Source organism: Podarcis tiliguerta, assembly GCF_965153285.1.
Source record: "Podarcis tiliguerta genome assembly, chromosome: 13".
Lineage (NCBI taxonomy): Eukaryota > Metazoa > Chordata > Lepidosauria > Squamata > Lacertidae > Podarcis > Podarcis tiliguerta.
Window position 1 is genome coordinate 26795954 of NC_139546.1, and position 27345 is coordinate 26823298.

The 27345-nt window shown below is 43.4% G+C and overlaps 2 protein-coding genes across 17 annotated transcripts in view; both read left to right on the forward strand.

The window, feature by feature from the left end:
- The window catches only part of CDC27 (cell division cycle 27), a 28312-nt gene extending 19887 nt beyond the window's left edge, over positions 1-8425 (forward strand). The window contains exons 12-20 of one of the 4 annotated variants that reach the window (XM_083410953.1): positions 427-599; positions 1261-1413; positions 1686-1894; positions 2942-3059; positions 3172-3300; positions 4212-4286; positions 5745-5929; positions 6751-6833; positions 7071-8425. In XM_083410953.1, the coding sequence (XP_083267079.1) occupies positions 427-599; positions 1261-1413; positions 1686-1894; positions 2942-3059; positions 3172-3300; positions 4212-4286; positions 5745-5929; positions 6751-6833; positions 7071-7153 (1208 nt within the window). In that variant the 3' untranslated portion in view covers positions 7154-8425. The remainder of the gene's footprint in view (positions 1-426; positions 600-1260; positions 1414-1685; positions 1895-2941; positions 3060-3171; positions 3301-4211; positions 4287-5744; positions 5930-6750; positions 6834-7070) is intronic. The other 3 variants (XM_083410954.1, XM_083410956.1, XM_083410955.1) reach the window with 3 other exon arrangements.
- A 5004-nt stretch (positions 8426-13429) lies between these two features.
- The window catches only part of KANSL1 (KAT8 regulatory NSL complex subunit 1), a 146465-nt gene continuing 132549 nt past the window's right edge, over positions 13430-27345 (forward strand). For 5 of the 13 annotated variants that reach the window (XM_083410940.1, XM_083410944.1, XM_083410932.1 and 2 more), the window contains exons 1-2: positions 16063-16131; positions 20618-20735. The gene's annotated coding sequence lies outside the window, so the exon portion shown is untranslated. Of the gene's footprint in view, positions 13496-16062; positions 16254-16760; positions 17710-20617; positions 20736-27345 lie in introns of those variants that run through there. The other 8 variants (XM_083410945.1, XM_083410941.1, XM_083410936.1 and 5 more) reach the window with 7 other exon arrangements.

A 27345-nucleotide genomic window follows, 5' to 3' on the forward strand; every position in this document is an offset into this window, starting at 1 on the left:
AAGCAAGGGGGGAAATGCAGTTAGAATCATGGCAAAATAGTGTGCATTTAAAACCATTTTCCTTTCTGATACTGTTAGAATGATGCCTAAGTTCATTATACTCTCCCAGTGAAAGAGAATTCTGTAATAGCAGCAAATAACCAAGAATGCTTCTTCGTACCTCCTTACTGCAATTTTTGGCAGATATATAGAATAATCCAGTTAGCACTTTCTTGTAATGTGTAACTTTGGCTCAGAGTCAGGATTTGAATCTAGGTCCTAGTCAGCACCTTGTTCATTAGACCACATACTGGCATTTTATTTATTTTCTATTTCTCATTTTGGCTTCTTGAGACTATGTTCCATTTTTGAAACTATAGGGTTTTTAGGCTTGTACTTTCTTAATCTCCTTTGTTCTCCTGTGTATTTATTGCATTTTTCTCCTAGAAGGTTTGATGAGCCTTCTCCGTGACATGGGGAAAGGTTATTTAGCCTTGTGTTCTTACAACTGTAAAGAAGCAATTCATATACTGAGTCATTTGCCTTCTCACCACTACAACACGGGCTGGGTACTGTGCCATATTGGAAGAGCTTACTTTGAGCTTGCGGAATATATGCAGGTGAGCGTAATGTGGAATGCTTCTATTCTGTGCTGCATGCCTGCCAATGTACTGTATTTTCAACATAGATTTGGATTACTCTCTCATCTTTGAACTATGCAACATCAGTTCCTAGTTTAAGGAGGCCTCTGCATAGTTAGTGCCTTTCGTGGGACCCTCTCCTACATACCATTCCCCAAGCGGGCTTAACAGCAACAGGGCTTCTCTGGTGCTGGGCAGCCTATATGCTATATCTGTTAGAGTAGATTTAAACTTGTGGTCATGTATTAACATATGAGAAGGCAGCATCTTCTGTGCATGTATGGAAGGGTTGTCACCCAGAAGATGGATCAAATTTGTTATTTTTTGCTCTAGAGGGCAGGACTAATGGATGGAAAGATTTCAGCTAAGTATTAGGGGAAACTACATGTAGGTAAGATCTGCAACAGTATGTCTTGGGAGGTGGAGGTCGAGGCAGAATGGATAACTGTCAGGACGCTGCCATGGTTACATCCTGCATTGTGCAGAAGGACCTCCAAGGTCTCTGTGATTCTAAGAAATAAAACCCTGATGAGAAGCCATATGGGTGACTTGTGCACACACAATTATCATCCAAATGTGATCATGCAGAAAGTCTTTTAATTCATGTTGTTGAAATGCCACTTGTTAATTTCTCTCGTAGGCTGAGAGGATATTCTCTGAAGTCAGAAGGATTGAAAACTACCGAGTGGAAGGGATGGAAATCTACTCAACAACACTGTGGCATTTGCAGAAAGATGTGGCTCTTTCGGTGCTTTCAAAAGACTTAACTGATATGGATAAAAATTCACCAGAGGTATCATCATGGGCATTTTGTTGTGGCATTTTTTAAAACACACTTCAGTCTCTGATTCACCTCTTGATTGTGGAAAAAGCAAATTAGAGGTTGGCATTATTTTTAAAAAATCAAGTATCCACAAAGGTGTTGCCATGTAAACAGGCACTTGAGCACCTGTTAAATCCAGACTTGTTGCACTCGTGTCTTTTCCATTACTGCATCACCTCCTCAAAAAACGGGAGAAAAATACTATCGTATGTCTTCTGCCATTTTGCTTTTCTTTCTTCCAGGCATGGTGTGCGGCAGGAAATTGCTTCAGTTTGCAACGGGAACATGACATTGCCATCAAGTTCTTTCAGAGAGCTATACAAGTTGATCCAAATTATGCCTACGCCTACACTCTCTTAGGGCATGAATTTGTGTTGACAGAGGAACTTGAGAAAGCATTAGCCTGCTTTAGGAATGCAATTAGAATGAACCCTCGGCACTATAATGCCTGGTAAGAAATATTTCTAATTAGTTAAAAACCAGGAGTGGGAGAAGGAGAGAATGAAGAAGCAAAAAATGTATGAGTTACAATATCCCCAAGGATAAAAATTTTAGGTGTCTACTTGCAGTCTCTTTGGGATCCCTCTTTTTGTCTCCAACTTTACCTACTCCTGACTTGCATCCAGTTGACATGCATCTGTCCTGACATAGTTGCCTCTGAAAATGGCTGTGGCATCATTAGGGTTCCATACCACTGCCAGCAGCACGTGAAAAGTTCATTATGCCATTCTCCCCCAGTTACACATTCTCAAATGTGTAAAGCTCAAATCTTTAAGTAAAAAGCCTTAAACAATAAAACCGTCAATAATAATAATAATAATTAATTGGCATGAAACCACCATATATATTTAAAACTGAGCATCCTCAAGCAATCTTTATCTCTACCAAGCTTTGGAAGCTCAAAAGGGTTCGGCTTTGACAAACATTTCCCATGTGAGATGTTGGAGAGAACAGGGAACACCTCTGTATCAGCACTGCACCTCCCTTGGGGCTCCCAAGCAGATGCTTGAAGCATAATCTTATGCATTGTGCAATACACCTTAGATGCCACTGCACTATAAAATATATAACATATCTCCCCACTTATGTGAGGGTTGCTGCTCTGCTACATTTTATTTGACAAAATGACTTATTATATTCTTGGTAATAGGATGGCACTCTTACCATGTCAAAGCAGTTCTGAGCAGCTGCCATGGTTTATAGGCTTATAAAGGGTAGGGAGAGAAAAACTTAACTTGGATTGTAACAGGGAGAGTGTATTTGAACTAGACGGTGCTGAAACAATAATATAAAGGCTTTGCTTCAAAATAGGGAAGTAGAATATTAACATATTGTGTAGATGCTGTTAGAATTATGAAATCTTTTTCATTTTACCTGTGTTGCTCAAAGTCAACCACTCAATTAATGTTGTGCACTTACACTCTCAACCTATATAAAGTGTCCTTCCTAATAATATACAAGCTTGGTGCCTAATACAGTCTTGTTTTAAAATTGCTAGGTATGGGTTGGGAATGATTTACTACAAACAGGAGAAATTCAGCCTTGCAGAAATGCATTTCCAGAAAGCACTTCATATCAACCCTCAGAGCTCTGTCTTGTTGTGCCACATTGGAGTTGTAAGTAAATCATGCTTCATTCTGCCCCTGGCCTGAACATGACATTGGCAAATCCAAACAATGAGCAAGCACTGTCCTTTTAAAACAAATAAATAAATCATTTCTTTTTCAGGTTCAGCATGCCCTGAAGAAATCTGAAAAGGCTTTGGATACCTTGAACAAAGCTATTAATATTGATCCCAAGAACCCCCTCTGCAAATTCCATAGAGCCTCAGTATTATTTGCAAATGAGAAGTATAAGGTGAGCAATTTGCAATGAGGTTGAACTGCACTTTTGAGTTTCTTGAACAGCAACCGTTTGTGTTTCCTTTGAAAGCTTGGACAGACTCTACAGCCATTGCATAACACCTGTAGGGCAATCCTAAACATGTTAATTTAGGAGTAAGTTCCTATGAATTTGTTGGGTTTTTTCTTTAATAAATTCTGTGGGCTCTGGGGTCTGTTCTTATCTAATTGCTGCCTCATACAAGTTGTGTTCCCCAGTAGATCTCGCTTTATCTAATGGTTCCTTCCCCAGTCATATTGCTTATAGCAAGTGTTTATGGTATAATATGATTCCTAGTTTGGGAGAAAGGGAGAATGGATATATTGAATTAGTCTGGATCATTTAATCCTTCTAAGCAAAATATACTGACCATCTACAAGCTGGCACTAACTTATTTGACACTCACACAGTCATGTTCCTCAAAACTCTCCTAGCTGTTCATATAACTCACCTTCCTTTTTGTTGTAATTATACCAGCTCTCTTGCCCTGGTTGCTATTTATTTCTTGAACCTTGTTATACTTCTGTCATCCTGCTTTGGGGAGGAGAGATCTGCCTTTCCCCCCTCTGTTCAGCATCTATTAATTTCCTGCATTCCCTGGTCCCTTGTGGGTGTGTTTCAGGTGGCTAGGTGCACATGAAATCAAAAGCCTTGGTGTTTTCTAGCAAACAATAATATTACAAATTCTAAGCCCATAGATAATACATGTGTCAAACAATTAACTAGGATTGGCGGAAGAAAGATTTATTTGTATTGTACCAAAGGTTGTTGTTGTTTAGTCGTGTCCGACTCTTCATGACCAAAGTATCAACTCTAATATTGTTATATGGTTCATATTTCTCAGAAAAAACTGCTCAATGGTTTGGGGTCTTTTTTGGTCATTTCAGTATGCTTTACAAGAACTTGAAGAACTGAAGCAAATTGTTCCCAAAGAGTCTCTTGTTTACTTCTTAATAGGAAAGGTAAGAACCAGCCTGAGAATAACCTTCTGAATTACAGCTGTAAGCTGGGTTCCCTTGCATTTTCTGATTCAAAGAAAAGCATGGTGATTGTTGATGATTATGGGAAGGGCTTTGCTATACAGATTTGTGCTCATAGATTATGCTGCACCAGGCTTCAACAGTAGGGGTGCCATAAGGCAAATATGATGAGTGACTAGCCTTCCTGCCAACTTTGAAGCTGCAGAGTGGGGCAAAGACCATCCTGGCAATTGCGTGCCAATCTCCACCCTCTCTTCACCTCCAAAGTTGGAAGGGAAGTTGTGCTGCCAAGGAACCTGGGGCATCTTGGCCAAGTGGGACCAAACTGACACCCCCCCCCCCACAAAACACTGTGAAGCAGTGGAACAATGTGGAATCCTTGATTGCCACTGTACAAAGAGAGAGGCTTGTGAAGAGATTTGCTAGGCAGGGGCTGGTGACTATAATTTTTGGCTTGGCTAGAAAGGCAAGCCCCAAAATGTAGATCTCTGCACACAGAGATAGGCAAATATTTGGGTACCCTAGTCCCAAGCTGTGAAAAGATTTAAAAATAAGAGCCAGCACTTTGAATTGGGCCAATAAATGGACAGGAAACTAAGCTGTTCCCAACCTGATCCCAGTTAGCTGTTATTGCAGCTGGAAGGTAGGCCATCTAGGAGAAGGAAAACTGATCCTAAACATCTGCTGCCTTGTGAGATGTCTTCAGGAAAATAAAATGCTAAGGAGTAAGCCCTGCTCAAATCCAAAGTGGAGTCCCTAAAATAGTTGGATGGTTGTTTCTGTCCAGAAAGGGTTGGAGTTAGCATGCAGCTTGAGTTCTGTTGTGGAAGGCACTCCATGGCCAGCTTGAGTCTTGGGAAGACAAAGGTGCATCTGCAATATCTCAGAACTGCAAACTTGTTCAACCCCATAAAGAACAGGTTGAACATTGTTGCCTGGATGGACAAATCACCCTCCAATAGCAACTCTGACATTTATGTAGAGCTCTAGATATTCCCATTTGGTAAAGGTAAAGGTACCCCTGCCCGTATGGGCCAGTCTTGACAGACTCTAGGGTTGTGCGCCCATCTCACTCAAGAGGCCGGGGGCCAGCGCTGTCCGCAGACACTTCCGGGTCACGTGGCCAGCGTGACATCGCTGCTCTGGCGAGCCAGAGCCGCACACGGAAACGCCGTTTACCTTCCCGCTAGTAAGCGGTCCCTATTTATCTACTTGCACCCGGGGTGCTTGCGAACTGCTAGGTTGGCAGGCGCTGGGACCGAGCAACGGGAGCGCACCCCGCCGCGGGGATTCGAACCGCCGACCTTTCGATCGGCAAGCCCTAGGCGCTGAGGCTTTTACCCACAGCACCACCCGCGTCCCATTTGGTAGAGGCAAGCAATTGCTGCAAACATGTAATTTATTGACTTACATTGGAGTTGATGATTGTTGTTTCGCTAGGTTTATAAAAAGTTGGGGCAGACCCATCTCGCACTGATGAACTTTTCCTGGGCAATGGACTTGGATCCCAAAGGAGCCAACAACCAGATCAAAGAGGCCATTGACAAGCGGTACCTTCCAGATGATGAAGAGCCTGTAACACAAGAGGAGCAGATCAGTGAATGTTGCCCATATGAGTCAGGCAGGTCTTCTTGGTGTTTTTCCCCCCCTTTGAAGCAAATGGAGAGGCTTCTCGTTTAGATAACTTGAAAGCGTTGTAATTGCAGTGGTCTTAGCACTTAGCATGGCTGTTACTTCATGCAACATGGAGTCTAAAATGCCATTTTCCAACTTTTTATTCAGTTTTTTTAAAAGCAATTTGCGGCTCTTATGATTGGAAAGTGATACTTATAAAATAAATAAATGAGCATAAATAAGCCTAAACCAAATGAGGAGGCTTGAGTCTCAAGGGGAGCAGACATGCTGACATTCCTGGTACATAACTGCCATTTTGCTTACTTCCATACAGTACCCTTGCTATTTCTGCCATCCTCCTCTCGGCCACTGTTATTTAAAACAAATGCATAGTATTGATTTGTGCAAATTATAGCTTTTACATAAGGCCACAGATGAAAATGAGCTGTGTTGGGTCAGCTCCAGAATATGTTTGCAGTCTCGGACCTTCCCCCCCCCCCCCGTGGTGTAAATGTATGGAGTTCTGGACTAGGACCAGAGAGACCCAGGTTCAAATTCTCCCTCAGCCATGAAGTTTACTGGGTAGCCTTGGAGTCAATTACTATTGTTCAGTCTAAGTCACAGGGGTGTAATAAAGGGCGAGCATTGTATGTTGTGTCTTGAGCTACTTTAAGGAAAGGTGGGCTGTAAATGTAAAAAATGAATGAATGAATGGCCTCAACTCGATAATGTATATGAAATACTTTTAACAACTAAATACTAAATGCTTGGCTTAAATGCTAAATTGTTTCTGCTATTAGCATCACAAACTGACTGAAAGTTTTATAGGTAGTGCAGGCCATGTCCACATAGAGACTGAGAGTGTGGAAACTGAATTGTGGACATCTCAGGCAGGAGCAGTTTGCTTATGGAGAGGTACTGTATGGTGCTCTTGAGCCTTGCAAGGGGAGGGCAGGTTGGCAAGTAAAAAAAAGAGATAATATGTGGTGTACATAATAAAATAATATATCCCATAAATTGGATTGGAACATACTATTTAAGGTCTGCTATAGAACAGTCTGTTCATACAAGATTTTGCCCCTACTTTGTGAAATGTGCAAGAATTCTAGAAATGGCTTAATTTGTTTGTGTATTTTGTTTTTCTTCCAAAAGTTGGCACAGATGAGTCCCAGGCAAGCAGCATGACTGACGCGGATGACACACAGCTCCATGCAGTAGAAAGTGATGAATTTTAACCTCAGAAGGTGGATTCTGAGCTTGGATGTGTGTCTGACTGATACTGTTGGATTCTTCCCTTCTCCTCCTGCCACAGAAACAGCATCATTCTCATGCTCCACCGACACCCCAGGCACATCATTCATCAGATTTTAATTGACACAGAATTAATGGAAATGCATTTTTGGGTCATTATTTGACTCTTTGGCTCTTTCATCTTTATAAACATGATTCTTTGAGGAGGAAAGACTTTTTTTTTAAACCTCCTTTTTGTTGAGAAACCTATCATGGAAAAAAGATTTGCTGTATGGGAGCTGAGAGATGTGGGAAAGTAACTGATGAAGCAGTTTCTTGCTCCTTCCCCAGAAATGTGTCTTAGTTTTGGCTCTTTCCTCTTCAGTAAGCAGAGACCATTTCCACGTTCTTCAGAGACAAGTGTGGAAGTACAGGACTGGAATGTGTTAAAGACATTTCTGAATACTATTAGAGTGTAACTTAAATGCCAGAGAATGTAAATGACCTTAAAAACAACAGTGTCTCCTGTGAACAAACACATTACAGAATATATAAAGCCCAGCGTCCCTGCTTTTAGATTTGTCAATCTGCCAGGATAGAGACTTCCATGAAATACTTTAGTATTCCACCCAGGAGTTAACGTTACCAAACTAACTTCTACAACATCATTTGCTGGTATTTGTAGGCAACACAAATCCATAACAGGATGTTGGTTGCTTGTCAGGTGCTCCTTGCAATTGCACCTGGCTGTTGGGAATATAAAAATGCTATCGCAGTTGTAAACTCCTAGAGAAAATAAGTGTGTAGATTTGCAGTGTTGAAAGAATGCAATGAAATATATCCACAACAACAGAATGCCAAGAAGACAATGGAAGCCTTAATCCAATCAAAACCTTACACTGGTGGTGCACCCCCCACCTGTTTGCGGCAGTATCCCCTTCAAAACTATTTTGTAAAGTGTTGTCTGAATGAACAGATGCAAAAAAAAGATATTGTGCAATTATCTGTCTCCTTTTTGTTTTTTGTTTGGGTTTTTTTTTTTAATCCTGTAAGTTTGAGTACTTCCGATGTCTTGTAGGAATTTAGACCCCAGGAGGCTATTTCTGTGAGGAAGGATGCTAGGCTGTGTTAAAGAAGCCAAAATTTTCCTCCTTTGTAGCACTCCTGCAACAAAGGTTGGATGGCCTTTGTGCAGTGACCATCAAGAAAGTGTATGATAACCTTACAGTTTTAAAGAGCAAATTATGCACAATAAAATGGTTTAAATTTCACATAAATGTATTGTGATCAGTTTCCACATCTTTTAAAGGCTTCAGTATATATTTTCGAGGGCCTTTGTTGTATTTGTAATTAATGAGCTCAATTCCTGAGCAGACCTGCAGGAGTCAGGCAGACTGCAATGGTCCTTATGTAGCCAAAGCAGCACCGTCCATACAAAAGAGGAAGGTGTATTAGCAGGTTTGGGGGGACCCCAAGGTTTGCAAGGTTAAAAAACAAGCAGCTTCAAGAAAAACCAAACAAAGGGATGACCTAACAGCAGCCCGGTAAGGAAATAACATGCTCATTAGGCGCACGGTAGGAGATAGACTGAGGAGGAACAAAGTGGTAGGAACCCAAAATTCTCCACACTGCAACTTTTTGTTGCAAGCTCCACTTGTACTTTACTGTACTCATTTTTAAAATGTTTTAAGACTCCAATTCGATGCCCTCTTACCCTGGGGTAAGTCCCATTTAACTCAATAGGATTCAGTTAGACATGCACAGAACATTGCAGTTAGTTTTGTTTTAGAAGTCGGCGTGGAGAATGTTACAATGGCTATTCAGAAGTTGATCTTTTCAGAAATACTTTTTAAAATGTGAGGTCATCTGTTACATTTTCCATTTAATGAGTGTTTATATTTTGAAAATAAGTTGTTAATTAGATCATCTGCTATGATTGCTGGGATGGGAGTGCTTTCACATATCACAAAATAAGGTTAGCAGACTGGCTTACCGGCTGAAAAAAAGTGGAGCAAAATTGACAATTGGATGAATAACAAGCAATTAAGTTTTCCAGAGGAAATTTTTGTTAGCCAAAGCCCACCCTGCCTCATTTTATTTTTTCAAATGTAAAATGTTTACTTGTTGAATGAGGATTCTTGGTTCTTTTTTTTTTTTGCATTACATGTTTGAATTCATGTTTCAAAAACATCTATATTCAATCATTGCTGCTAATTTAGCCTAGTCCAATGACTTCAGCCTTCAGTTAGATTCCTTTACCAAGTGCACAAAGAACTTTAGTTTGTCGGATATGGGGCCTAGTGCGAAAGAGGAGTACGCATGTCCAGCAACCTTGTAATACCACATGTATGCCCAAGACTTGTATTTTAGGTACTATTTCTCTGTAGGTGTTCATGCTGCTTCTGCTGCAATATTATGGGGGCCATATGTGAACAGCACAGTCGCCATCTCCTTAGAGAACATCTCCCAATTCCCTAAATAAGCAGAGTTATGCTATTGCCCAGGTGCTCTATGCAGAAGCCTTAATTTTAAACTTTCATTAAGCATTGCTTCTGAGTTCAGAGGTAGCACATATGGCCACTCTATCTGAAAAGCACTTCACATTCTTGCTGCTTTCTTCCTTGTTACACATTATAGACCTGGAATAGTAATTCATTAAGAAATGGCTACAAAAGGGTTGGAGCCTCCAAATAATCCTGCATGGTGTCAGTAAACAGCAGCTTGTGCACTGTCTCAACAGAGTGGTACATGCTCTGGTTACCTTCCGCTTAGACTATCGCAATGCACTGTATGTGGGGCTACGTTTGAAGGTGACTCAGAAACTACAATTAATCCAGAATGTGCCAGCTAGCCTGGTGACTAGGAATGGCCACTGGGACCATATAACTCTGGTCCTAAAAGATCTCTCTTGGCTCCCAGTACATTTCTGAGCACAATCCAAAGTGTTGGTGCTAACCTTTAAAGCCCTAAACTGCCTTGGCCCTGTATACCCGAAGGAACATCTCCCCCGCCATCATTCAGCCCGGTCACTGAGATCCAGCTCCGAGGGCCTTCTGGCGGTTCCTTCACTGCGAGAAGTAAAGTTACAGGGAACCAGGTAGAGGGCTTTCCTGGTAGTGCCGTCCTCCCTGTGGAACACCCTCCTATGAGATGTCAAAGAGATAAATAATTATACAACTTTCAGAAGACAGCCCTGTATAGGGAAGTTTTTAATCTCTGATGTTTTATATGTGTTGGAAGCTGCCCAGAGTGGCTGGGGCAACCCAGTCAGATGGGTGGGGTACAAATAATAAAATTATTATCATGAATGGAGGGGATTCATCAGCCATAAATACAATGGGGAGAGTGGGTGAAGTCTGGGGCAAGTTCTGAGGGCCAGATTAATGGTGACTGGTGCCCACTGGGACTGGTAGGGCAGAAATTGGGGAGACACACAGTAGGTGGAGCCAGAGCCAGTAATTACCAGAGCCATCTTAATTCCAGTTTTGTCCCCATCCTCCTCGCTGAGTTTTATAAGGCCAATGCTAAGATTAAGGAGGAGGAGGAAGCTGACAAGCAGTGCCGCCTTGCTAATCTGGGTTGGGGGCTGTCTGAGGGCAGACTGAGGTTAGTGGGGCAGTGCCCCACTCTCCCTAATGGACCAGCCACCACTGCACCAGATGGAAAGGTCTTGAGGGGCCACATTTGGCCCCTGGACCAGAGGTTCCCCACCTCTGCTCTATAGGCCGCTCTGCCTCCTGTCTCTCACCTTTGTTCTTCACCTTCTCAAGAGAAATGTCGCAAATCTCTCTGAGAAAGAAAATAAACAGGCTGATACAGTGGTACCTCAGGTTAAGAACTTAATTCGTTCCGGAGGTCCGTTCTTAACCTGAAACTGTTCTTAACCTGAGGTACCACTTTAACTAATGGGGCCTCCTGTTGCCGCTTCTGTTCTCATCCTGAAGCAAAGTTCTTAACCTGAGGTACTATTTCTGGGTTAGTAGAGTGTAACCTGAAGCATATGTAACCTGAAGCGTATGTAACCCGAGGTACCACTGTAATGATGTGGAACATAAAGTCAGTGACTTTACCCTCCTATTTACCACAGGCCCTGATCAAATCCTTAGTTAAATTCTGAGAGAACTGGAAAGAAAGGGCAAATTCTCAGGATTTCAGGGCTGGGCCTGTTGCACACCAGGCTAAAGCGAATGATTTCAGAAAGCGCCAGAGCTGGCCAAACACATTTTGCTCCCTGAGGCAGAGTAGCTAATGGAGTTCCCGTCACTGAGACAAGGGGAACAGTACCCAAGGCTGGTCAAGTTATTTTGGTACCTGAGGCAGAAAACCCAGCAAAACCCTCACAGTAAGAAATACCTATAATGATCATTTGAATGGCTAGCAGTTTGCTGCCCTTTCATAACCCCCTTAGTCGCCTCATTGTAAATAAGGTGGTGGGCAGTGAGGCAGCTTATATTGGTTGTGCCCTTTTATACTCCCCCCATGCCAAAGATATAGGGGGGAAAGGGGGGAAGCCTTGGGCACCTCCTATCTCACTACTTCTGCCCCTCACTGATCTCCCTGAAATCCCAGGGATATTTTTAAGAGTCATAAATGGAAATAAAAAGGTTTATTTATTTATTTACCACAATGTTGTCATACTTAAGAATAAACCCATTGAAATCAAAGGCTTAAGTAGCTCCAGTCAATTTCAATGGGTCTGCTTTGAATCTTTTAGTTGGGAATCACCCACCCAATGTACTTATATTGAAATGATAATAGTTCAAAATGGGTACAGTGCAGCAGTGAACAGTAGCGGTTGGTGCCCATCGAAACTGGTAGGGCGAAAGGCAGGGAGATCAACAGTAGGTGGAGCCGGAGACAACGGCAGACAGAGCCACTCCTTGGACTGAGGCAGGAAGTAATGAAACAGGAAGGTGGGTCTGGCTGGAGGTGGACTGAGGTTGGTGGGACAGTGCCCCATTTTCCCTCATGGGCAAGCCTCCACTGGTACTGAATCTATGTTTTTAAAATGGCATTTATGTATGTAAGCTTGTCGTTTCATAAAATGTATGTATCCCTTGATTGTAGGAAAAAACTCAAAGCGGTTTACAAAAAAAGAGAACAAAATTATCACTTAAAAATTTCCCACTGCAATGTAAAACGTGAAGAAGATAAAACCACAATAAAACAGACTAAAACAGATTACAGCTCCGAACAACTGATTGGGCTTATGTAAATAAGAATGTGTTCAGCAGGCACTGAAAGGAATACAGCGAAAGCACCTGTCTGGTATCAATATTATTATTATTTATTTAATTTATATACCGCCCCATACCCAGGGGTCTCAGGGTGGTAGGCAGGGAGTTCCAAAGTGCTGGTGTTGCCAATCTAAACAAGTTCTTACAGATGTGGTGTGCGTATTATGTGGCACTTGAAAAAGTGACAGTTCCGCTGATCAAAGCGGAACATCTGGGGTAAGGCAATATTGTAGGTAAACAGGTCCCAAGTTGTTAAGGTCTTTGTATGCTAACAGAAACACCTTGAACTCTGCCCAATAGCAAATTGGCAACGAGTGCAGTCCCCTGAGCACAGGTGTAACAGTATGTGCTGAAAAGGCCTTACTCCTGTCAGCAATCGTGCTGCAGCATTCTGCACTAACTGCAGCTTCTAGGTCAGGCACAAAGGAAGCCCCACATAGAGCGCATTGCAGTAATCCAACCTTTAAATAACCAGTGCATGAACTACAGTGGTACCTCGGGTTACACACGCTTCATATTACATACGCTTCAGGTTACAGCCTCCGCTAACCCAGAAATATTACCTCAGGTTAAGAACTTTGCTTCAGGATGAGAACAGAAATCATGCTCCAGCGGCGCGGCAGCAGCAGGAGGCCCCATTAGCTAAAGTGGTGCTTCAGGTTAAGAACAGATTCAGGTTAAGAACAGACCTCGGAACAAATTAAGTACTTAACCTGAGGTACCACTGTACTGTGGTCAAACTCTCCTGGTCCAGGAGTGGCCATAGCTAGTTGCAGCTGGTTAAAGGCACTTCTAGCCACTGAGGCTACCTGAGCCTCCACTGACAGAGCTGGATCCAGATTCTTTAGAACAGATTAAAATCAAGTTATGGTATGTACACAGCCAAGGTCTGTGGCCACCACTTTTCACAGGAAGCCTTTAAATTAGAAGATGTGAAAGCATGTTTCCCCCCTAGGTCTTCCAGCTTTAACTTCATCATCTTCTATAGCCAGAGGACTTCAGTTTGTAGTTAGCCCTAAATCCATTGCTGTTTCCGCAGGCGTTACTGTGTGAAGAGTCTATTTAATGGGAACCTTCAGCAAGAGAATATCTAATGCCCCAAAGGAAAAGGTAAGAACTTATCCTCTGTAACTAGGATCTTTGTTAAGATTGGCCCATGGGGCTTGAGACCTGGTCTTTTGTGCTTCTTCTGAGATCTCCTGTTCCTTCCGATACACCACTTTTTAAAAAGCAAAACAAAAAAACTTTGCTTATACAGTGACTGGGCAGACTGCAAACAGCAGCTAGTGACATCCCACCCAGGAAGTTGGTTGGTTGGCATCTGTCTGTCTTGAGAGACAATGGAGGAGTGCGCCTTTGGGGCTGACCTGTTGGAAGATTATAATGTCTGCTGTGGCTGTAGAGACTGATACAGGTGAGACATGCTTTGTTGCAGCTAGGGCAGACGAATGCATCTGATTGTGGTGCTGCAGATGCACCATCACATTTATTCTCTTTGCGTAACACCTAGTAGTCACTCCTCCCCTGGTCACTGCGATTGTTTGCAAGATATTCCTGCACAGCAGGGTTGATGTTGCCATGTCACATTTGCAGACATCTTTGTAGCACAGAGTTGGTCTCCCAACGGGCCTGGTGCCTGAAGCCAGCTCCCCATAGACCAGGTCCTGGCGGATCCTGCCGTCTTCCATTCTGTAGACATGACCAAGCCACCCACATACAACCCTAATTTGCCCAGAGGTAATTTTATGTCACTGACATTTGCCCCAAGGCTTGAAAGTACCAAGCAACACTCCTGAGTACAGACTATACATTTCAATAATATTTAAAGCACATTGCTTCTCCGAAAGAATACTGGAAATTGCAGTTTACATCTCAAAAAGCTACAGTTCTGAGCACCCTTATCAAACTACTGCTCCCAGGATTCTTTGAGGGTGTGTGCTTTAAATGTATGATGTTCACACAGGAACTCTGGGTTGCTAGGTAGCTATGTTAAACACAATAACAAGAAACCATCTCAATTTAGTGACTGAATTAACTCCCTATACTGAAACAGGTGTCTACTTATGAATCTGCTATACTTTGGCAGATGTTCATTCATCCTAGCTTTTTATTGAACAACTCACTTGGTAAGCATAGGTGACCAAGAATTCCATGTACATGGCAGGGGAAAGATGAGCTGATAGAAGGATGGATTCCTCCTTTGGGAGCCTGCTTGGTCTCCATGCTAGCTGCAGAGAAAGTAATTTTTTCCTATTAGAAGGCAATTTTTTAAAAGTTGCTAAAAAGTTAATGGTCCGAGTGTTCATTGTGGATGCAGAAGAGGAGACTTTCCCTCCTTTGCAGCCAAGATGGCAATGCAGACCTCTGGTTCCTTAGCAGGTGCATATATATTTTTTTTGGAGGCTAGCAAATTTTGTGGGTTTATTTTATGAAGCTGTGCCCCTCCAAATAATCTGATTTCAAGCAGTGGGAGAAACGAACTGTCGAACTACTTGCCTTCTATCTACAATAAGGTTTCTGTGGCTCCCTCTGTTCCAGCTTTGAGCTCTACTCACAGTGAATCTACATGCATACATGCTGCTTTCAGATCAGATGAACTTGCACGTTCTGACCTTTAAATTAAAATCTTGTGTGGATGACAAGGCAACACATTGCATTTTAAATCTTTTTTTATATAAAAAATATGGCACAAGAGAACATTGAACAGTGTGCCTCCAGCATTTCTTTCTTTATGCCTTGGGTACACACCTTGAGAAAGCTGACAGTCTTTACATATCCTCGTTGGCTTGCAGATCACCTAGCAACAGTTTTCTTTTTAAAAAAACACAAAGTGTAAGCTGATTAAAAAACAAACATAATAATAACAAAAGGAATATCCATCACCTTTCCAGCTTTTTTTTTTTTTGGGGGGGGGGAGACACACTCAAGGCAGGCCAAACCAAAACTAGGATCCTTGCCAGTGAGACATACACCCATCATAAATCTTTCTGCTCGCCTCCCCCACCCACAATGCCTTCTCCTTAAGATATTGGAGATGACCCCCGAGCTTCAGTTGCAAATCGCACCCAAACCCCATTCCTCTCCACTTCCTTCCTTTGGGCCCTGCTGGAGCGCAGTGGCGGAATATGCAACATTTCTCCAGTGGAGCTTTTAATTTTGGAGGTTTTTGTTTCCGGGAGGCCTTTAATTGCAAAGCCCCAAACAAGGGGACCCCATAACAGCCTTAAGGAACATTATTATTATTATTATTATTTTGTTTTCTTCAGGGGCAATATACGCCGCCCTCTTCCCTGCCTCCGATCCCCCCCCCCCCCCCGCCTATCTGACAGAATAGTTGCACAGCCTTCGCCTACTGGAATTCCTCCTGTGTGTGGACTGTTGCATTCACTGTGGGCTCCTCCAGCTGCTCTCAGGAGGGAGAGTTGGGGGGCAGATGCAAATAACTGTGGTATAGTGTGCATGTGTGTGGTTTAACGTGGGGAGGAAGAGGATGACCCCCCCCCCTCAAATTTCTACATCTCTCCCCTTCCCTTCCCAACATCTCCGGGAAACACAAGCAAAGGAAGGGATAAAAAAACCCGAGGTATCAGCATCAATCCCGTCCTCCAGCCCCACCCCTCCGCCCCTGACTGACGCTCCTTCCTCCAACCACGCCCGCCCAGGTCCTCCCCGCGGCCAATCAGAACGGAGGAGGGCGGAAGACTTCCCACCCACCCCTCCACTTCAAGGCTGGTTGAGCTGTGCAGGTAGGTTGCTGAGGGGGGTCTGCGAGCAGCTTCCGACGGCCGTGCGAGGAAAAACACCGGGGAGCCCCAAATTCAAGAGGGGGGGGTGCGTGAAGGGGGAGCAGCGGGTGTGGGGGGCGCAGGTGAGCAGGCGGGGATGGGAGGAAGTTGGGGGGGCAGAGGGGGGTGGGGGCGTGACGTTGCAGATGCATGCTACCGGGTGGAGAAGCAGGAGGAGGAATGTAGCTGAGGGAGGAGAGGGGAGGGGGGAGAGAGATTAGGGGGGAGGTGGGGGACCCCCTATCTCCCTCTTTCCCGTCCCCCCCCCGCGCGAGTTCTTCTCGCATCCACGCGCGGGCATGCACACTCCGCCCCGTCCACGGAGCGCAGGGCCAAGTGGCTGGTGGGAGCCCCGCGCCTGCAACTTTGAGCGGGCAGGATGAGAAAATGGGGAGCGAGAGGCGGAGTGCGCAGCCCTCTAGCCCTTGCAACTACTCCGAGGCAGGCCATGGGGTGGGGGAGGAGAGGATGTGGGTTTTTTTGGGGGGGGTTGGGGGAGAGAGGAGAGGAGGAATGGTGAGCATGGTTATAATGATGCGACTTCTCCCCCCACCTCAACGCCGCCACTCACTCCGGACCCTACAGAAGTGCATTTGGCCCGTAGGATAAGGCGCAGTGTAAGCAACTTTCGAAGTGCGTTGCGAGGAGTAGCTGAAGGATCTCGATCAGCCTCTGTGTGCCCGCCCGTCCATTCTGCCCCACGTAACAGCGGGGTGTATATAAGGTATATATATATATGTATACCTATGTAGGCAACTGGCTACTCAAAGCAGGCCAGACTGAGGGACCTCCTTGTTATCTGCTGGGCCCCTGTCTAGATCTGAGCAGTTTCAGGAGGCGGTTTCCTTGTGGCCTGGGCCAGGCTGGGTTTGAATCGGGGTCTGCCCCAGAGTCTTGCCCTGCTGGCCTTCAGTCCTGGAAAAATGTGAGATTTATTATTATTATTTATTTTCACTGGCTTTCCTTTGCCACTGAGCAAGGGCAGCCTTCCTCTTACAGGTCTGGGTCTGGGGGCTTTGGGGCCAGAGAGTGCAGCGTCTTGGTGGGGTTGGACCCTGATGCCTCTTCTTTTGGAATTTAACCGACAATGCTGGAGCCGGTGCGGATTGTCAGGGAGCTCGGAAACCCCTTCGAAAGAAAATGAAAAAAAGAATCTAGGTGTCTTTAATGAATTTTAATGACTATAGTTGCCATTTGGCAATAAGAGCTACTTGAAAGTTGTTGTCCTAGGTGGAGTGGGGGTGGGGGAGCATTCCTAGGATATTGTGGAAGTAGGAGAAGCACCACAAAAAAGTATTATAAATAATTTTTTTAATCGTAAAACCAAGGGGAACGTGGCATAGGGAAATGGCAGTTGCTCAGTGGTAGAACATCTGCTTTGCATGCAGAAGGTCCCAGGTTTGATCGCTGGCATATCCAGGTAGGGTTGGGAAAGACTGCCATCTTTCCTTGGAGAGCCACTGCCAGTCAATGTAGTAGTTAATACTGAGGTAGATGGACCGCAAGTCTGATGTCAGCCTATGGACCCCTCAACACAGGGTAACTTCCAATGTTCTTGACTTTCAGTGTCTTCTTACCATTCCCTCAAATTTGCAGTGATGGATTTTTGTGTTTGTGCAGACAGAAGCGTTGGATTTTGGGGGGAAGGGGGAGCTTAAACATTAAAGATAGTTGTGGTGGTTCAGTCTAATAAATTCCAGTGAAATTCAGAATTCCACTGTAAAACAAAGTTGGACTAAGAAACTAAAGGAATTAATTTAGTCCCCCCCCCCCCTCCCCACCACCCAAAGGACACACACACATTTTTGGAGGAAGGGTCAGGGGAATATCGCCTTCTTGCCCCCTTCTATTGCAACAAGTTGCGCCTTGCAGAAAGAAACATTGTAGCACCCAAGGAGAAGCCAGTTGCTCTGAATGTTTAAGGTGATTAATCCCTTGAGGGTTTTTAATTGGGTGCTGACATGTTTTGGATTTCTCATTGTTTCTCCGGAAACAATATGAGAGCACACAGGCACACTTCCTATGAGCGCAAAAGCATTCACAGAAGCCGGAGTGAAGAAGAACTTGTAAGATTGGTAGTTTCTGAGTAGTCAGAAGAACTTGCAAAAGTAGGGTTTTGATTCAGAATTTTTTTAAACCTCTCTGAAATGTTACATGTACCTTAGAGCTGTATCTGCTCTGCCTGGTGTATAAAAACTGGACACCTGACTTTTGGGTGGGTGGCGAAATTCCCTCCTATCACCTGCAAATACCTGTAATATGGAATACTGTACTAGTAATGTGGACTGATACTGGTCTTTTACAGCTGATCTATTGCAACTTCCCTGGTGAACTGTCTTCCTTATAAAAGGAAACAAAAATTTTGTAGGCATGTTTACTTACTACAAATAAATCTTAAGGCTGCCAATCCAAGATTTTGTAATATTCTATAATCTTAGTAAGACACTGGATTTTCTTTAGCATTTAAATATGCCCTGGATGTTGGAAAATGTTTAATGATATAGGCGCTTAGCTGAATAGCAAAGGTTTATTTTCCATTGTGGATTTTGTTGTTAGTTGCCTTGGGCACTATTTATTGCAAGGCGGGCTACAAATTTTAACTAATTCAGTGGAGTACAAAGCACAGTCTTCCCAAGTATGAGATTTTCACAAACAAGAGCTGCAACCCTTTATTGTCAGAAGGGTACATGATCTTTGACATTCATTTTTAAAATTAAATTTTATGGAATATAAAAGGTTGCTGATTTGATTTGTATATTGGAACAAAAATGCTTTACCAAAACAAAAAAACAACCAGGAGAAAATTCAAGACACATCAGAAGTGTGGAAGTGTCGGGTTTTAAAAACATGGATATTGCTTTCAGCTGAGCAGTGTCAATTTCAGTTGTGCATGGTTCCTACCATTTAAAGAAAAATAGTAGTTTGCTCAGAAAGGCTAGTTTTGGATACAATCTGGAAATAAAACTATAGTTATAAATTTTGCTTTATGGAGGAAGCTTCTGCTTTGTCTATGTGGCAATAGGTCCTTCAAAAATTCATAGCTATGTATTGTTAGCTATATCAGTTGTGATTCTTTTTTATTTGCAATTAAAACTTCACTTTAATAAATCTGTTATTGGTAGTGCGAATGATCTGGGATGAGCAGCAGCAAGATAGGGCAACAATAAGCTGTTGTGAGTTTCATGGGACTTGGTTGACAAATGCTTGGAAGTGTCCTGAATGCCACAACTTAGAGTGGGGTGTGGAGTCTTCTTATTTTAAGTATATGTTAACTCGTCTTTTAATTCAACATGACATTTTAAACACCATATTCCAAACCCACCTCCTTTCCTTGCTAGCACACTCACTCTGCGTGTAAACGTTTTTCTGTGCACACATCTGGCACCCAGGTTGTATTTTGGGTGGGGATTGTGTATAACAATGGGTAATGCATAAGTAACTGCTGTGCCTTACTCCAATAAGATCGGTGTATGGGCTAGGCACTATAGAAGTGAAGGTTGCAGCTGCTGCTGTATATTTTTACAACAGTGTTTTCGTCTTTTGTCTTTTTCTTAATTAACGAAACATTTATTTCCATTTTCAGAAAGGGCATTATATGCATAATGTATGCTTACTCTCCTTGTTACACCAGCATTCCACCAGTGATTATGAGATCACTTGTATAATTTCCCACTCGTTTGTATTGAGTAAAAATTTCCCCATAAAGAGCAGACCATTGGAAAAAGGCAATTGCATCCTAGTTCCCTGCTTGTTCACTTGATGCAAAAGACAGAGATGAGGATAGCTGTGTGTGTAGCTATTATATAACTGTGTGCTGTAGTTTGGGGTTGCAAACAGAGGATGGAGAATGGTTTCACACAGCTTTAAGATAGGTTCCACACACACACACACACACACACACACACACACATTTTCAGTTTAACAGTACACCATAAACATTTTATCTCTCAGTATTTTTTTCAAACTTCCCAACCCAATCCTCAGCGACATCCTAAGAAATTCTTGGCTTGCTGCATTAGCTTTCAGATAGGTTCCTGCAGGACAGTGGAACTTGTGGCCTCAAGTTGTTTGACTTCATCTCCCATAAGCTGTCAACTAGTATGACCAATGGGTGGGGAATTATGGGAGTTGTAGTCCAGCAACATCTGGAGAGCCACAGGTTTCCCACCCCAAGGTTGCTGGAGGGCACAACTGCTGGTTGGTTGGTTGGCTAGCAAGCAAGTGGAGGAGGGGAAGGACAATTGCTTCCTGAATTATTGTTTGCAAAACTATGGGAAATATTCTGGAAAAACCCCATCGGAATTTTAGCAGTATAGTGTGTTTCCATTTCTTCCCATCTTCTCCAATTTTGCCCTCCTTTCCCCTCCTGCTCTCTCATATGCCAGATACAGTCATGTATACTTTATGTGTCCCATTTATTTCTACTGTTATATTCATTTTGTTGCAGGCGCCAGTTTCCTTCTTTCTCAAAATAAGAGAGATCTTACAGCTCTAAACAAACTCCTTGATTACGGGATTCCACATCACTCTTGGACACTATGGATTCTGCCACAGTGTGCTATAAGGTAAGATTTTATGTTTGTCAATAGTGTGTGTGTGGGGGGGTGGAGTTCAGAAGAGGTTAGTTTGAATCTGGGTGCAGCCCCCAAAGCTGTTTGGATTCGGTTGTCAAAGTGAGATGCATTTGCAGTGCTATCTCCTCCTGCTAGAGGAGAGTGATTTTAAGTCTTTTCCAGTCAACACTACAACTATTCAACAGGAAAATATAATACAATTCATTCTTTACTGATGTTGGTTAATGCCTGGGAAATATTTTCTAATCCAGTTTAGGTGGTTAGATCACTTTTCTTTCACCCCACATGTTGCAGAAGTCAAGTGTTGAAAACTTGTTTTTTTCAGAAGCACACCACCAGCTGAAAGATTATTCACCTGGTCATTCCTGTTGTCTCTGTTCTGAAACCTTTCCATGTCATGCATAAGTTGCAGAAAGACCGTTATTATTATTATTATTATTATTATTATTATTATTATTATTATTATTATTATTTCTTTCTCTGTAGCCTGCCCACCCCTTGCATTAGGGTAGTCCTGGTGCCTTCCAGGTGTTGTTGGACTCAAATTTTCATCAGCCCCAAGCAGCATTGCCAGTGGCCAGGGATGATGGAAATTGTAATCCCAACAACATCTGGTGGCCTCCACATATTCCTCAGCCCTGCATCAGGGAACCAGTTGCATGGTGGAAGCCTGAAGTTTCAATCTCTTAACAAATTATACATTGTTTTTGTCCATTTGGAGAGTCCATTCTTACAAAAAGCAGCTTGTTATTTGTGTTTTTTGATTGAACTGCGTATTGTATGGAGGCGGTGTTAGAGAATTCTGATTTTCTGTATTCCTAGTTTAAGACTGGTGGTACCTTCCTCTGAGTTGTGTGCACTACAACATTGTGTTCACACAAAATGCTTTTCTCACCTTGCGCTCAATGAGACCATGTGATAATGGCTACTTTTGATCTTGTAATAGTTTTGCTGCCATTCACACACAAATAGCAAAGAGAAACCTGTGTTTTACAGAACTGACATGTTGGATGCAAACTTGCAGCTTGAACTCACAAACTCTGGTATATCCCCTGCCCTCTATTTTAAATAAATATTACCAAGCCAGGCAAAATGTTCATATGCAGTAGAAGGCACGAACTGGAATGTTCTCTTTATGCAGAAATGTGAGACGAGTGAAATGCAAACAGCAGAGATAGTTGACAATCAAAATGCAAATAAGAAAATGCATTGGGTGGAATAAAATTAATTTCAAATGGATTTAGCCCTGGTCCCCAAACAAACAAATTTATTTCATGCATTCTATAAAACGGCACTAGTAAGTACTCAGAGAGTGGTTAAGTGGTCTTTGTTGGAGTTCTGCTGAGTGAGGTGGCTGCTGAAAGGCAGCTGATTTTTGGCGTCATGAAATTGTTAGTATTTGTTAACTAATTTTCACTGTCAGGAAGTGTGTGGAGATTGCTTTTGAGACTTTTCTAACAAAATAACTTGGCTGCCCTTTTGAGTACTGTGCACCTTGTCTTGGAAACGGGAGTGCCATCTGCTATTTCACACTATGGGCTGGCCCTGGTTTGAGCCAGTGTTTATTTCTGTCTCTCTTGGGAGGGGTCTTTCTCCTTTAAACAAATAACCTGGTGGTGTTAAAAGTTCTTGGGCAGTACGCTGTTGGGAGAAACAAGATAATTTGACTTCCAATATGAACGTGTAGCACAACACACTTCCACATCCTGCCACTTTGCTAAGTTAGCACTGGGCCATTCGTAAGCAGAGCAGTTGAGAGAGACGGTACCTGGAGTGTCTGCTGCGCTTTCCAAAATGTCTTTCTCCACTAGTGTTTTTTTTGTTTTTTCACTACAGCAAAAGACTGGGAATACACTAAATGAACTTAAAGTTGACGAATTCTCTTACTGAGCACTGTCGATATGCATACCCGAAGTGCATTGCCTCTGACCTGTTTGCTACCATAGTTCCGATTATAGAATAAAGAGGGCCTGCAGCTGTGGATAAAGAATGTCTAATGCACATAGGGGTAGCCAATGTGATGCTCTCTAGCAGTTGTTGGAGTCCAGCTCCCATCAGCATGTTCAATGGTCAGGGATGATGGGAGTTACATCTGGAAGGGACTGTTAGCTACCCTTTGGCTTGGCGTTCAGGAGTTGCTGAAAGCTGTCTCTTTCCCCCACCCTCCATTGACGCTGCAGTATTCTGTGCATCCAGACTAGGTTGACAGATAGTTAATCTGCCAGTAGCAATCTACTTCTCCACACAGATTACACTTGCTAGAGTGAAGTGCTGGATGTGCTAAAATGTTGGCACAGAGGGGACTAATCCACCATTATGTTGACAAAGTAGAAGCTTCTACGGAGAGTTACGTAGTCTAGTCTGGTTTCTTCATGAAGACTGTCATAGACCTAAATAGTTCCTGACAGATGCCTGTCTAGTGTTTAATTGAAAAACTCCAAAAAAAGAAACCCCATAGCCTCACTTTCCAGGTTGTTTGATTACTGAGCAACTTGTTAGTTAAAGCATGCTAACAAAGGTGTTTTCTGGCTGTGGATGTTACGGTTAGCAGGTTTCCTTCTAGTATTTAACCTGAAATCAGCCGCCTGTAGTTTTTTTTGTTTTTTACAGCATTGCCTGTTGTCTTACTCTTAGATCAAAGTAGGCTAGACACAGAAATAGTGAGTGGTTTAAGGCTACCATCACCTGGAAAGCTTTGTGGCGCTCTCAAGCACTGTTTGGAGTGGGGAAAAGGTTACACATCCCTCACACCCTCACCAGAAGTGGCTGTTTCTGTTTTCAGGTTTGAAAAGGGTCATTGAGCTCCTGTATGCTTAACAACCTCCTTGCTCTGTCATGCTGTCTCTTTTCATAATGCGGACAATGGTTCTCCGTCTTGCTTCCGGTGCCATTTCTGACCTCTGAATATCATCAGTTCACCATCCTTGTTTTCATAGCTAGTTTCCTCACAGCATGGAAAGTGGGGGAACTAAGTAACTGCTTGAGAGATGCGCCAGCTCCCCCAAGGTGTGTCTCCTGCTGTTGGTGCCCATCAGTGAAAGACAGAAATGCAGCTTTAAATGTGCCTGTATGGTCCCCGTAAAGGGATTGGAGGTCATGAAGGGAGGTGGATGTACAGTTTCATCCAATCTTCCTGTGGTGTTCTTTGTTCACCTGTGACAAATGCTTTCTATCTGAACTGCATGTTTCGTCTTTTACACATTTGGAAATGACATCTTTCACGTAACAGAAATGTCTCTTTTGCACCTATTAATCGGCACGCAATGAAATTCCACGGCTCTTCTGAGACAGCTTGAATGTGTGTGTATAAAATCACTGGTCTGGCTCCCTGCCTTAAAACCATCCCAGCTTTGTAGTGTGGTGCCCACTATACCCTGCACCCTATCTGTGCAGAGAAATCTTGCCCCAAAAGACAAAATGAAATCACAAACGGTTCTTTTATAGTTCAGTTCAAAGGATATATCCACCCTTCCTTCCATCCTTTCCAAACTGTGTTGTTTCTGCTTCGCTTATTATGGAATGTTTCCTTTGTAAAAATAAAAAATAGAATTGAATAATAAAATAAAATAAAATTTATTATTATTATTGTTTTATACCCCACCCATCTGGCTTGGCTTCCCTAGCCACTCTGGGTGGCTTACAGCATATCTAAAAACACTTTATAACTAACTCTGCTGTCTTCCCCTGCCCCCAAATCCCAGTGTTCCATAGGAAAAATAAATCATTTTCTAGGGATGCTTCATGGGTTGACATCTGGAACTGCCTTGGGACTTTCTCTTCTGAGGAGGGGCATGTTTGCACACCACCACTATAACAAATGTCCATAATTACGTTTTACATAGAAAGGTCCTGATAGCAGAGGTTACGCTGACAAGACTTTACTTCCTTCCTTGCTGAGAGTCCTGAGAAGTCTATTCATTGTTGAGATGAAATTGGAAAATGGGAGTGTGTATGTTGTCTCCCATAAGTGCATAGTCCAGAAGAAGAGGAAGACTTAAGGGTTCCTGCTGGCTGTCATTATTTTGCAGGAGGGATTCAATCCGTACTGAAACTTCAGGTTTGTGCAGTTAAAGTGGATAACAGCTCTCTGTTGCCCTAGCACAGGGGTCGGCAAGGTTTACCTCGCCTGGGCCGGTTCACTCCAGCGGAGATCCCACCATGCGCCAGATTGCGCGCGCACCCGCGATTTCTGGCATCTGCTTCTGCGCAGATGTGATTTCCGGCGTCAGCGCAGACGCGATTTCTGGTGCTGCGGAAGCGAGTCCCACGCCACACTGCACTGGTTTAGTGCAGTGTGTGGGGCCTTGCCGAGCGGACGGCTCAGTTCAGGGGCGACTCGTGGGCCGGTTAAACGACCCCCATGGGCTGCTTGGGACCTACTGCACAGATCTACAACAGATCTACTGTAACAGAAACAACAGCTGACCTTTTGCTGTTTTGACAGGGAAATGCAATGAAAAGTTCAGGGTGAACAAATGATTAATGCGAAGGGATGTAAAGATCCACAGGCAAATGAGGATGGATGCAGAATAAATGCTCATTTTCATATAACAGTCCCGGAAACAAATCAGAACAATTGCTCAATAAAGACAGGACATAGTCTGTGCAAGCAAATCAAGATTAATGCTAAATAACCAGTTCGTCTGCAGGAAACTTGGGAGATGGGTTGAGCAGGGATGCGCACAGCTTCAAAACCTAAAATCGCAAAGGATGATACTGAAGTTGCCTCTGTGTGAAGTGAAAGAGAGAGTGGATTGTAGTGTGTTAATCATACTCAGAGTAGACCCATTGAAATTAATGGAGACTACTAACATGGGGTCATTAATTTCAATGTGCCTACTCTGGTTGCATCCAATTAAGTTATACTCAGTGCGTCTGTTGAACAAAACTAGCACAGAGAAAATGAAGCAGAGACCCCACAATTCAGTGCACACAATTTAAAGCTCTATGTACTGTATTTATTTTACTTACTTAGAAATTTGGATCCTGGTTCTCAGGTACAAGAGCCCATCCCGAGGGGAGTGTAATTGCAGCTTAATTTTAAACATGTATTTTTGAGAACTACTAATACTCAATAATAAAAGGTAAAGGTACCCCTGCCCGTACGGGCCAGTCGTGTCCGACTCTAGGGTTGTGCGCCCATCTCACTTAAGAGGCCGGGGGCCAGCGCTGTCCGGAGACACTTCCGGGTCACGTGGCCAGTGTGACGAAGCTGCTCTGGCGAGCCAGCACCAGCGCAGCACACGGAAACGCCGTTTACCTTCCCGCTATAAAGCGGTACCTATTTATCTACTTGCACTTAGGGGTGCTTTCGAACTGCTAGGTGGGCAGGAGCTGGGACCGAAAGACAGGAGCTCACCCCGCCGCGGGGATTCGAACCGCCGACCATACGATCGGCAAGTCCTAGGCACTGAGGTTTTACCCACAGTGCCACCCGCGTCCCACAATACTCAATAATATGTTTCTTTAATTTAAAACTGTATATGAGATTTTTTAAAATATAAAACAATCTTCAGTTAATGGTCTTTTTCTTTGTCTTGTATACTCATGAGAGTATATTCAGTGGGCAGTGCTTAAAATGTTCACTGACTACAGTTGTACTAAAAATACAGCTCCGTTAAATTTAAGCCAGACGACATTTTAGGATCCCCTACTGCGTACATGCATATGAAAGTAGTTGTCGTGTTTGCCCTGGTGGCGGCGATAGAGCCTGTGCAAACTGCTGGAGTCGCATGATCTAAATAGTGAACTACATTTCCCAGCAGGCCTTGCGGTGACTGACAGCATTGTTTCCCTTCCTCACCTTCACTTGCAGAGCGGCTGCTAACTTGCATTTAGGGAAACGGATTGGGTGGTGCTCAAGGGGTTGCTATGCCGCCTTGTGGCTGTCTGAAGCACTGCAATCTGTGATGTTGAGCAGAGCAGGAACATGCTGCCGCTGCTATCAGCTCAGCATATGATATGCACTCAAATTGGTTTAGGGTGATCGCCTCTTTATTATTGGGCCTACATAAGGTGTTGCAAGGAAGGACTCTTTGCAGACAGAAGGTGATAGGTGTTGCTGTAGCGAATACAGATGATCTTCTACCTATTGTGTATATTTTTAAAATACACTTTATATTATTTAGTTGTCATACTTATTGCCACATATGCCAGCAGGCTTCCCCCCAACACAGGAATACAAAAACATCAGCATTAACTGTTTAACTGTTTCTCAACATCTGGTGTACTCCACATTTATACTAACGTGTCTGGTTCAAATAATCTTTACTCCCCGCTTCTCCTGAATTAAGCAGTTTGGTGGAGGTGAAGCTGCATTGTGTAGCCCTGTTCTGCATGCATAGAGGCTGTGTCGGTGTAGCCTTTTGTCATGCTTTCCTTAACTTCCTTTCCTCTAAAATGGCCTCTTCAACTGTCAGCCTTGGATACAGGGACTCCCAGATACCAGTTAGACCGCAGTGGGGAGAGGCAGTGGTGTAGCTAGCTGCTCGGGTGCCCGGGGCAGCGTGCGTGCCCTGCAGTTGGGGGCGGGGCAAGCTACCCATGGAGGCAGGGCTAGCTGCGTGGAGTCTCTCTGCAGCCTTCCCTTCAGCTGTAGGGT